Source organism: Artemia franciscana, chromosome 5 (genome assembly GCF_032884065.1).
Source record: "Artemia franciscana chromosome 5, ASM3288406v1, whole genome shotgun sequence".
NCBI classification, from domain to species: domain Eukaryota; kingdom Metazoa; phylum Arthropoda; class Branchiopoda; order Anostraca; family Artemiidae; genus Artemia; species Artemia franciscana.
In genome coordinates, this window is record NC_088867.1 from 39,467,089 (window position 1) to 39,479,854 (window position 12,766).

General features: G+C 31.9%; 3 protein-coding genes across 6 annotated transcripts in view; 1 reads left to right on the forward strand and 2 right to left on the reverse strand.

Moving 5' to 3' along the window:
• LOC136027389 (uncharacterized) overlaps positions 1 to 9,819 on the forward strand; it is a 60,894-nt gene extending 51,075 nt beyond the window's left edge. For 3 of the 4 annotated variants that reach the window (XM_065704584.1, XM_065704581.1, XM_065704582.1), the window contains exons 3-4: positions 4,057 to 4,177; positions 9,652 to 9,819. In XM_065704584.1, the coding sequence (XP_065560656.1) occupies positions 4,057 to 4,177; positions 9,652 to 9,772 (242 nt within the window). In that variant the 3' untranslated portion in view covers positions 9,773 to 9,819. The remainder of the gene's footprint in view (positions 1 to 4,056; positions 4,178 to 9,651) is intronic. The other variant, XM_065704583.1, reaches the window with a different exon arrangement.
• Positions 1 to 12,766, reverse strand: part of LOC136027390 (U6 snRNA-associated Sm-like protein LSm3) — a 34,453-nt gene that overhangs the window by 15,239 nt on the left and 6,448 nt on the right. The window lies entirely within an intron of this gene.
• LOC136027729 (ER membrane protein complex subunit 6-like) lies at positions 10,647 to 10,988 on the reverse strand. Its single transcript, XM_065705185.1, has one exon. It carries the CDS (start codon positions 10,986 to 10,988, stop codon positions 10,647 to 10,649), a length of 342 nt encoding a protein of 113 aa, XP_065561257.1.

The following is a 12,766-nucleotide window of genomic DNA, read 5'->3' on the forward strand; positions in this document are numbered from 1 at the left end:
AGGGGGCGAACTCCCTCATATCTATCTATCTTCTATATATATATAAATAAGTTGTTTGTTTGTGTGTCTGTCGACTGATGTCATTATAAGGATTGAGCTGTATGTCGTCATGAAGTTGTTTGTCGACTGACGTCATGTTTGTCAACTGATGAAATTACAGACCGGGACACCGGGACACAAATGACGACCGGGACACCGGGACACAGGGAATGTAAATGACAACCGGGACACTCAAAGAGAAATTACAGACTGGGACACCGGGACACAAATCACGACCGGGACACGAGGAATATTAATGAAGACTGCGATACAGGGACACAACTACAACGGGGACGCCGGGGGCACAGGGGGATATATAAATGACGACCGGGACACAGGGAATGTTCGAAGAGAAATTACAGACCAGGACACAAATGACGACCGGGACACAGGGAATATAAATGACGACCGGGACACTCAAAGAGAAATTACAGACTGGGACACCGGGACACAGGGAATATAAATGACAACCGGGACACAGGGACACAACTACAAACGGGGCGTTGAGGAGGAAAAGCCCCTTTTATATACGGAGTAATTTCTGTTCGTTTTAAGTTTTAATGTTGCTCCTTACTTTCATTTAAAAAAACTTGTTTTTTTTATTTAATTTCTGGACGTTTTTGCATTAATGCATGTTTTGGTCTTGGCTCTCCGCACATATATAATTAAAACGAAATTTGCATATTAATTAATTGCAATTAATCGGAAGATTTTGAGAAAAAAGGAGCGAGGGAGGAGGCCTAGCTGCCCTCCAAGTTTTTGACTACTTAAAAAAGAAACTAGAACTTTTAATTTTTTACAAACGTTTTCATTGGTAAAAAATATACGTAACTTACGAATTAACTTACGTAACGAACTTCTAAATTCGTATATTTTTATTGCGTATATGAGGGGTTTCAACCTTCGTCGCTCTTTAACACTAAAGCTTAGATTTTGTCCCAATTCCTTATGAATGACCTCCGAATCACAAAGGCCATAGAAAAAATAGTTGAAATTACTAAAAATACTTTAGCGTAAAGAGTGAGATATAACGAGGAGGTAAACCCCTCATATGCGTAATAGTTTTTGTTCGTTTGAAGTTTTAATGCTGCTCCTTACTTTCAGTACAAAAAACTTTTCTATTTATTTTTTCATTGTTTTTTCAAATAATGCTAGAAAATCCTGCGCCCCTTCATTGAAATTGTTTTCCCCCATGAGAAGTTTCTCCATGGAAATATCCTCCCACGTAAACCCCTCTCAACTCTCCCCCTCCTAAACAAAAAAATCCCTCTGAAAACGTCTATACACTTCCTAGTAACCATTACTATATGTAAACACAGGTCAAAGTTTGCAACTCGCAGCCCCTTCCACGGGGACTGCGGGGGAGTAAGTTGTCCCCAAAGACATAGTTATTAGGTTTTTCGACTATGGTGAATAAAATGGCTATCTCAGAATTTTGATCCGCTGATTTTTGGGAAAAATGAGCGTGGGAGGGGGCCTAGGTGCCCTCCAATTTTTTGGTCACTCAAAAAGGGCACTAGAACTTTTAATTTCCGTTAGAATGAGCCCTCTCGTGACATTCTAGGACTACTCAGCCGATACGATCACCCCTGGGAAAAACAAAACAAAAAAAACAACAAAAAAACAAATAAACATGCATCCGTGATCTGTCTTAGGGCAAAAAATGTGAAATTCCACATTTTTGTAGATAGGAGCTTGGAACTTCTACGATTAGGTTCTCTGATACGCTGAATCTGATAATGTGATTTTCGTTTAGATTGTATGACTTTTAGGGGGGGGGGGGTTTCCCCCTATTTTCTAAAATGAGGCAAATTTTCTCAGGCTCGTAACTTTTAATGGGTATAACTGATCTTGATGAAACTTATATATTTAAAATCAGCATTAAAATGCGATTCTTTTGATGTAACTATTGGTATCAAAATTCCGTTTTTTAGAGTTTCGGTTACTTTTGAGCCGGGTCGCTCCTTACAACAGTTCGTTACCACGAACTGTTTGACAACTCCCTGAAGCATAAGGGCCGTTTAATTGAAATCGCAGCTATTTAAAGTGCTAAAAACCTTAGCAAAAAGAGCGAGGTATTGAGGAGGGGGTTTCTCCTCTCATATACGGAATAATTTCTTTTCGTTTTAAGTTTTATTGTTGTTCCTTACTTCCAGTTCAAAAACTAGTTTTTTTTTATTTATTGGTACAAAAAACTAATTTTCAGCATATTGGCCATCTAAAATTAGTAGTCATTCTCTGCTATGTATTAGCTACCATTTCTTAAATTGTACAAATTAAAAAAACTTGAAACAAACCAAATCAAGAATGCGATATTTCGGCCATGTTCGCAGCGATCATATACCAAAGCACCAAGTTAAAATTGGCAGTCTCAAGTACGTAGGTATGAAGTCCTGACAAGAAGAGATTTTAAATAATAAAAGAGAGAGAGAAGAGTTGACGAGTAAGCCCCTTCGGGGGGGGGGGATCTTCTGACCCTTGTTTTGTCTTTTAATATTTTTATATTAGATATTTTTATCTTTTTTTAGATATTAATCTAAATATTTAGATATTAATCTTTTTTGAGAGATTAGATATAATTTTCAGATATTAATTTATCAAGAACTTAAGTTCACATCTCAAATTCATGAAACATACTTCAATCCTTGATCGTATTTCCTTCAACGGTATATCTATATTTTCTTGTATTATTTGTGTTTATTTTGTTTTATTTCAGTTTCAGGCGGGTCACTTAAGTTCCGTAAAGCCGAAAGAAAGAAACGCAATTTAGACTCCATCGGAGAAGGGCCACTTTTAGATTTAGAAGACGGATACACTCATTCGAGTACAACATTGAGTTAAACAGATGTATAATCGTTGATCAAACTGTGGATAAGAATAAATATAATATTTTGCTTTATAATTTTGAAAAACATGGGCTTTTCTTTCGATTCTGGTTTAGAATGTCATTTAATTTCAGGTTCTTGTGCTGCTTTGTAGAGTAAGCACAATACAAATAGGCAAACTAAAATTATGTGTGAAACTCAACAACTCTCCCCCAACAATTATCTAAAAATACCTGTAAAAAAAAGATTACACACTTATTTTGGATTTTCACCCGGTCTCCGTCTTGGAAACTTTCGATAGTTCTCTTAAGGCTCCCTGTGAGCAAATATTCTAAAGGAAAGGTAAACCATTTGGAAATACTTTGACCAGTCCAAAAGATCACTTAAAAACTCTGTGATTATAGGATTAAACGAAACAAATTCCTTCTTAAATAAAATTTTTGAGCTACAAAAACAAACTATGGTCTGAATTTATTTACTTTTTCTTGAACGAGTCAGTTATTATTTTGCATTAACAAACATTTTAGTATTTTTAGACTCTACTATTTAATATTCTCCAATACAGGCAAATTAATAAATAAAGCATTTCTACCAATGTGTCAGAATACTAATTCTTCGAGCCGCAACCACAAGGACATCTACGCCAACAAAGTTTCGGCATCTTCCAGCTATACCCAGCCCAAGTACTTTGGCTACTGACGCTCCTCTCCCTCCTATGAAACGCAACTGACTGTTTTATGATGAATAGTATTTAAAATCTATGTACGTACTTTCAAGATATAAGTTTCAACTCTTTTTACGTCTTAAATATTTGTGGGTTTACAGGATTTTTAAAGAATTTGTACGTGTATGGTGGTGGTTTTTTGTAAAATATGTTTCGTGTCATTTTGCTAATAAAATCCGTGAAACGTCACAGTTGAATCAGCTTAAGTTCTTACTAATGCTTGGTTCTGCGTTTTATTGGTAGTATATCAACAATGGTACCTTATTTTGGATTGCTTCGCTGGGAACTTGTTTAACTTCCTTATATAAATTGTAATTTAGCTCGTTAACAGCATCACGCCCTACTTTACAAACAAATTCATTAAGTTTAGTTATCACTAATTTCGCTCAAACTGGCTTAACTGAGCAACAAAATTTATTGACAAAGTGCAACCCACTAGTTTTGCTGAAAATCTACCTATTGTTACAGAAAAAGTCAAACAAAATCAAAAATATATACTGCATATTCTTTTACAAGCTGCAATAGCTGAGGAAGGATCAAATACCCAATACGAAAGTGTTTATGGTGATGCAAAGGAATTGGAATCCAGGTATGTGAAAAAACTTCTCTAATGTAACAATACAAAGACACAGTAAAACCCCACCCAAAAAATAGACACTGCATTGTTACAATTATTAGACTACAAACATGACTTTAGTATTTTTATTGCAGTTCAGCACACTAAATTAAATATGTGACCAGATCTATTCTGGTGTCCATTATTTTTTGAGATTTCTGGGTTCAATTTTCGGTATTTTAGATAGGAAAACTTCAAAAATTATTGTTAAACCTGTGGGCAAGGAAAAATTGTGACTCATTTTCTAATTAATAAGGAACAAATTCTATTAGAACACAACATGTTGAGTCATTAGCTAAATTCTGTTTCCTATATAATTAATGTTACTGTTGAAGGTTTTCAATTGTTCTACAGTCGTATTCTAATGTCAATAGCAACTTTCAGTAAAAACATTAACAACTTGTTTAGAATTAAATGTCCACGGCAAGTTCGCACAGCGACAGAATTAGCTTTTATACTGCTTTCTAAGTTAAGCATCCTAATTAAAATGGTAGGTAGCGCTAGAAGTCACAACTCTAGGGGATCTGCAAAGGGAGATTATTGCTAGATATAGTCAGCTTTTTTGCAAGTGTCTTTTTCAATCTATGCAAATAAAATCAAGGGTATATTTTTGGCTACAAGGGGAAAAAGCAACAGTATTTTAACATATATATACTATAAAGAAAAAAAAAATCACAAAAACTGGAAACGTGACTTCACAATACGAGAAGCCCATTACAGGAGAACACTTGCAAAGGGCAAAGTATATATATATATATATATATATATATATATATATATATATATATATATATATATATATATATATATATATATATATATATATATATATATATATATATATATATATATATATATATATATATATATATATATATATATATATATATATATATATATATATATATATTGTTGCCTGTCATATATATATTGTTACCTGTCACTGCTCATTCAGGCTTTCGTCTCGCTATTATAGCTTTACGGCGCCTCCCTAAGCTTACTTTGATTGGAGGCTCATGCCCTTGATCCTGGCACGGTAGTTATTGTGGCGTCAAAATCCAGTTTTTAGTTAGATTTTGGATGTGTATAACCTATCCTCCCCCCCCCAAAAAAAAGGTTTGCCTTTTTTGGACATTGATATCCTCGGTAGAGTCTACCTTCTTCTACAATTTAAGCTTGATCAGACGCAAAAAACATCAAACATCGAAGTCCCTATACCCCAACGAACATGTCCTCAAAAGATTCAAGTCAATATAACCAGCTGCTGAGACAACATGTTTTTGCACATAAACTACTTTTATTGCAGATAGTTAAAATAGATGGTTTTTCTGGGTAGAAGGAGGAAGCAAGAATCCCTAGGGTCTCACATTTGGTTGGTTTAATTTCCCTGAAACATGGAAAGCTGCCTTGTCACTAAAACAAACTTGCTTCAAAAGCATGCTCTAGCATAGCCTATTGAGTAGAAACTCATGTCGTTTTGGCTTTTCAATTGGCTTGAGCGAACAGAACAGTTACATTTTATACGCATACAACCCTATTTCTATATAAATAAAACTATAATTAACAACTGCTAAAATAAAACAAATCTGGTTACAATATTTAGTAAACTGTTTTTATAATAACCTCTTTTCAAAATTAATGATAGGGCACCCAGAAATTATCATTAAACTTTAAAGAAATTATTACAGAGCTGTTTATTTTAACCAATATATATATATATATATATATATATATATATATATATATATATATATGTATATATATATATATATATATGTATATATATATATATATATATATACTAGCTGTTGGGGTGGCGCTTCGCGCCACCCCAACACCTAGTTGGTGGGGGCGCTTCGCGCCCCCCCCCAAGCCCCCCCGCGCGCGTAAGTCGTTACGCGCCATATTAGTTACGCGCCATTGTAGTTGTGTCCCTATGTCCCACCTGTGAATATAGATATATATATATATATATATATATATATATATATATATATATATATATATATATATATATATATATATATATATATATATATATATATATATATATATATATATATATATATATATATATATATATATATATATATATATATATATATATATATATATATATATATATATATGTTTTTAACTACGTAAAAATTGCGAATATACAACATTCTTTGCTGTCCCATTGTCTGTGCATATAAATAGATTGTCAGGTTTACCGACTCTTGAACATGCAACATATAATGGTCCATGGGAAAACAATCCGTATTCAGATCTATACCTCATGATTCTAATGATTGCCCTTGAGCTTTGTTGATGGTGATTGCTAATCGACCATTCCCTGAGTCGCCATCGTCATTTATATATCCCCCTGTGCACCCCGGCGTCCCCTTTGTAGTTATGTCCCTGTGTCCCGGTCGTCATTTATATTCCCTGTGTCCCGGTCGTCATTTGTGTCCCGGTGTTCCAGTCTGTGATTTCTCTTTGAGTGTATCCCGGTCGTCATTTATATCCCCCTGTGCCCCCCGGCGTCCCCATTGTAGTTGTGTCCCTGTGTCCCGGTCGTCATTTATATTCCCTGTGTCCCGGTCGTCATTTGTATCCCGGTGTCCCGGTCTGTATATACATTCGTTTTTTAGTTTTGTTTTTCTCCTTTATTTTTTTCCTTTTTCTTTTTTTTCTTTTTTAGTTTATTTAGATTTTTATATTTTTTAGTTTTTTTTATTAATTTTTAGTTTTTTTGTAGTTTTTACCATTTTTTTAGTTTTTTTAGTTTTTTTTTTTACTTATGTCCTGGTCGTCATTTATACTCCCTGTGTCCCGGTCGTCATTTGTGTCTCGGTGCTTTGTTGATTGCTAATTTATATTATATTTATATTTTTTATATTTATTAATATTTTTTTAGTTTTCTTTTTCTCTTATTTTTCAGTTTTTTCCTTTTTTTTAGTTTTTTCTTTTTTAGTTTTTTTTTGTTTTTTACCTTTTTTTAGTTTTTTAGCTTTTTTAGTTTTTTTATTAGTTTTTAGTTTTTTTTTTAGTTTTTGCCTTTTTTTAGTTTTTTCAGTTTTTTTTTAGTTTTTTACCTTTTTTAGTTTTTTTTCTTTTTAGTTTTTTTTTTGTAGTTTTTACCTTTTTTAGTTTTTTTTCTTCTTTTGTATTAGTGTGAAATAATTCAGACGTCATATGCGGACAAATACGACGTCACTCGACAGACAGACAGACAGACATAACCCACAAACAACTTATTTTTATATATATACTAGCTGTTGGGGTGGCGCTTCGCGCCACCCCAACACCTAGTTGGTGGGGGCGCTTCGCGCCCCCCCCAAGCCCCCCCGCGCGCGTAAGTCGTTACGCGCCATAATAGTTACGCGCCATTGTAGTTGTGTCCCTATGTCCCACCTGTGAATATAGATATATATATATATATATGGTTTTAACTACGTAAAACTTGCGAATATACAACATTCTTTGCTGTCCCATTGTCTTTGCATATAAATAGATTGTCAGGTTATCCCCCTGTTTCCCCCGGTGTCCCCGTTGTAGTTGTGTCCCTGTGTCCCGGTCGTCATTTATATTCCCTGTGTCCCGGGTCCCGGTCATCATTTGTATCCCGGTGTCCCGGTCTGTATATACATTCGTTTTTTAGTTTTGTTTTTCTCCTTTATTTTTTTCCTTTTTTTTTCTTTTTTAGCTTATTTAGATTTTTAGATTTTTTAGTTTTTTTTATTAGTTTTTAGTTTTTATTTCTTTTTAGTTTTTTTGTCCCGGTCGTCATTTATATCCCCCTGTTTCCCCCGGTGTCCCCGTTGTAGTTGTGTCCCTGTGTCCCGGTCGTTATTTATATTCCCTGTGTCCCGGTCGTCATTTGTATCCCGGTGTACCGGTCTGTATATACATTCGTTTTTTAGTTTTGTTTTTCTCCTTTATTTTTTTCCTTTTTTTTTCTTTTTTAGTTTATTTAGATTTTTAGATTTTTTAGTTTTTTTATTAGTTTTTAGTTTTTTTTTCTTTTTAGTTTTTTTGTAGTTTTTACCTTCTTTTTAGTTTTGTTAATTTTTTTTTTTACTTGTGTCCTGGTCGTCATTTATACTCCCTGTGTCCCGGTGCTTTGTTGATTGCTAATCGAACATTCCTTTTGTCCTGGTCGCTTTCTCTTTGAGTGTCGTCATTTATTTTTTTCTTTTTTAGTTCTTTTAGTTTTTACCTTTTTTAGTTTTTTTTTAGTTTTTAGTTTTTTTAGTTTTTTACCTTTTTTTAGTTTTTTTAGTTTTTTAGCTTTTTTATTTTTTTTATTAGTTTTTAGTTTTTTTGTAGTTTTTGCCTTTTTTTTTAGTTTTTTGTCCTGGTCGCTTTCTCTTTGAGTGTCGTCATTTATTAGTTTTTTCCTTTTTTTTTTTAGTTTTTTATTGGTTTTTACCTTTATTTTAGCTTATTTTTCAGTTTTTTCCTTTTTTTTAGTTTTTTTTTATTTTTTATTTTTTTTAGTTTTTTACCTTTTTTTAGTTTTTTTAGTTTTTTTAGTTTTTTAGCTTTTTTACTTTTTTTATTAGTTTTTAGTTTTTTTTTGTAGTTTTTGCCATTTTTTAGTTTTTTCAGTTTTTTTTTTTAGTTTTTTATTGGTTTTTACCTTTATAGTTTTTTTAGTTTTTTAGCTTTTTTATTTTTTTTATTAGTTTTTAGTTTTTTTTGTAGTTTTTGCCTTTTTTTAGTTTTTTCAGTTTTGACGTCACCTAATCCAGTTTTTTCAGGTGACGTCACCTGACACATCCATCCACACATCCATCCACAACTTATTTTTATATATATAGATTTATTCATATTTTTTTAGTTTTCTTTTTCTCTTTTATTTTTCAGTTTTTTCCTTTTTTTCTTTTTTAGTTTTTAGTTTTTTTTAGTTTTTTACCTTTTTTTAGTTTTTTTTAGTTTTTTAGCTTTTTTAGTTTTTTTATTAGTTTTTATTTTTTTTGTAGTTTTTGCCTTTTTTTATTTTTTTCAGTTTTTCTTTAGTTATTAGATTTTTACCTTTTTTTAGTTTTTTAGCTTTTTTAGTTTTTTTTTCTTTTTAGTTTTTTTTGTAGTTTTTACCTTTTTTAGTTTTTTTCTTCTTTTGTATTAGTGTGAAATAATTCAGACGTCATATGCGGACAAACATGACGTCACCTGATCCATCCACAGATCCACACACAGACAACTTATTTTTATATATATAGATATATAGATATATATATATATATATATATATATATATATATATATATATATATTATGTTAAATTTTTGACACATTAGTCCAAAGAATAAAAGAAGAAAATGAATGAATCACAATAAGCCCTAATGGAAAGAGTAAAAAAAAATACATCCCACACAAAAAAAGTAAAATTTTACAAGGTGTTATTTAACTGGGATTGTGTACTTGTAATACAGCCTAATGAATATTTATACCCATTTCAGGTACCTGAATGACTTGCTGTCAATATTTGACTACTATGAACATGAGGCTGTTGTTTCCCCACAAAAACGAAACGTTGACGAAATCGACAATACATCTTTTAGCTACCTTGGAACTCATTGATTCTTATACTCCATTATTTAATAAAGGCTGATTATTATTTTTTTTAACATTGCTCTATGTTGACTTAAAGAAAACTTATTTTTACTGATTTCAAATAATGTAGTCTATAGTTTAGTTTCGGTACTGCTAGCAAGGAAAACAAAACCCGAAAATCATCATACGATTTTTCATTAATCTTATGAATAAATTATTATCGTTAAGAATTATCAAGTTTAAAGTCACACATCAAAAACCATTCGCATAAGCAAATCTGCAAAATCTTAGAAACAAGAAGAAAACGCCCCCAGAAGAAGTTGATCTTTATGAAAACTACTCCATCATGTTGAATTAATCATAACAACAGACTCCTCAAAAATAATGGAAAATGCAGATAAAAGAAAAAAAGAAAAAATTACGCAATTTATAGTCTGTTTCTGAAAAAGAACAAAAAGATAATTTTTCAAAGAAATACCAAAAAAAATTTCATTTCTATTTCTTTTGAATAAAAAATTTACCATTATTTGACTGTTACACTGATATCTTTAAAGGTGTGAATTTTCCCTTATTTTACTTAAACTGCCTTGGTACAGTACAACCTTAACCAAAAAAAATTACCTGCCAAAAAATATACTTTGGAAAAAAAAGACTAGTTTCATAATTTTCACACACAGCATTTATTACATTCTAAATTTCAATGACATAGCAATATATCAGAATAGACTAGCCTATGACAGAAGTACTGGTACATTAAACACATAACTTAATGTTCAGATGGAAGAAAATTTTTGGAAATGTCTAATCAAATCACCTATATATCTTCTGAAACACGTAAAGAAATGTATAGAAATGATACTTATTTCTATGACAGATTATAACATTAGAAACAAAAGGAGGTCTAGTAAACATGTACCATTCCATAAAGGAACGTCCAAAATAAAATATAAGTAATCCAACCACTTGTCAGACCACTTGTAATGACAGAGCTCTTATTGAGAAAGGTCAACTTATTTCCAGAACAGTGTTTCACAACAATATATAATGACAAGAAAAATGCACAAATGAAATAGAAAAGAAAGCCTTTCCAACTGGTAAGTCCAATTGTCCCAGCAGCTACGCCACTTAAAGCAGCTAAAGACGTCCTGTAGAATTCCAGCACAGAATGATTATTTCTAATCGCTAATTCACTGTATCCAATAAGTTCCCCAGTTTTCTCAACAGTTCTTAATTTTGTCCTCATCTTTCTGGAAAACATAAAGGGTCAGTAACCAAATTGGTAACTGAAATTCTACAGGATATCAGTAGCTCCCTGATGTGCTGTTCTTTAAATAATTAAATAACTCAAAGAACATTGAAGTAATCAGGACATGAAGAAAATTTTCTGAAATAGTGTGAAAAAAAATCTATGAGATATACCATGGGAGGAGGATAGGGTAATGATCCCTGAAAAGAAAGGTCTTAAAAAAAAACTCTTGAGGGGTGGAAATAATTAAATACCTCAAAGAATATTGAAATAATCAGGATATGGAAAAAAAATGCTTTTAAAATCTGAAACAACTCTTCAGGGGGAGGGGTAACTCCAAGAAATTTCAAGTGATGAGGTTACCAGCGGATTGATTCTGATGATAATTCAAGAGGATCATATAAATTGTCTAAACTTATGGTGTTGTTATTATTATTTAATTTTTTTTTTTGCAAGAATGGGACAAGACAGTTTTTTTTGCAAAACATAAGCATCTTGTCTAGTAGGAATCAAGCTAATGCAAGTGCGAGATTTACATGGAAAACAAATTTACAAGATTTACATGAAAGGCTTCAAGTCCATGACACAATGATGTGTTTCTCCATTTTTTTTCATCTCTTGGTGCTTTATATATTTTTTTTTTTTTGTAAATGGGAAGCTGTATTATCAATATGTCAAAATTATTAGCCAAGGTATATTTGACTGCAAAATAATTGGCATTAGTTGGATAAATATGAACACAACAGTATTATTACAATATGGTTAACACAACCATATTATTTAAAAATGTGGACAACAATAGCATAAACATAATAATCTGATTAACAAAATCGTGTTAAATATGATAAAGTAAGAATTTAATTTTTATTTTTTATTTCAGTTTGGTACATATTCGAGGACTATATTTGGGACTACTAGGAGGGAATTCAACTATAAAAAAAGCAGATATTGTATTTGGAGAGTGTAAAATGGGGAATCAAATGGCCACACTTTTTTGTTCACAATATATGCTTCAGATGAGCCATAATTTCTCTAGTGTTACAAAAAAAAAAATCTGCTATGTCCTCTCCTTTTCTTTTTATTATTATTATTTTTTTTTGGCTTCAGTTTATCAATAATTTCTACAATACTTGTCTTACTTCTTCTAATTACTTCTTCAACCTAGCAAAGAAGGCCCATAGTAGCCAAATGCTAATAAATGTATTGAAAAAATTCCAAGTGAGAAAAAATTGCCATTTCTAGCTGATTCAGAAAGGGTAACTATCATCAAAGTCAGTCTCAGTAGTAAAATACTATTTTGAAAGCAAATTTAAGGGAATTTCGAAAAACAGCCTGAAACACCCTGAAAATGGAGCTGGATTGAAACAAAAAGTAGGCTACATTAGAATTACCATGGCCAAACCCCCTATACAGGAAATTTGCAGTTCTCTGGCTTGAACAACAAGTAAGTTTGCATGGGAAGCATGATGTGTCCTCTTTTTTTTCTACTGCTATCAACATCATGGAGAAAATGATCAATGGAACATCAAAGAGAGCTGTTTAAAAATAAAAGTGAATAAGCAATTATCATACTTATGACACTTGCTGTAACTTCATAAAGAACTAGCTCTAGCCCATAGCAACTGCAAATTTAAAAAAATAATGAATCTGAAAATTCAGAAATTAAACCTTCTAGCCTTAGAAGCAGTTCTACAGCTGAATCTCTTAAAACCCTTTTGTCTTTCTTATTGAATCTTCTACCTTCTGTTGATTTTAGTAAGAAGCAAGTCCAGTCC

Excerpts from the sequence above, each read along its gene's own strand:
- LOC136027729 (XM_065705185.1), bottom strand. The coding sequence starts at position 10,988 with ATGAGGACAAAATTAAGAACTGTTGAGAAAACTGGGGAACTTATTGGA.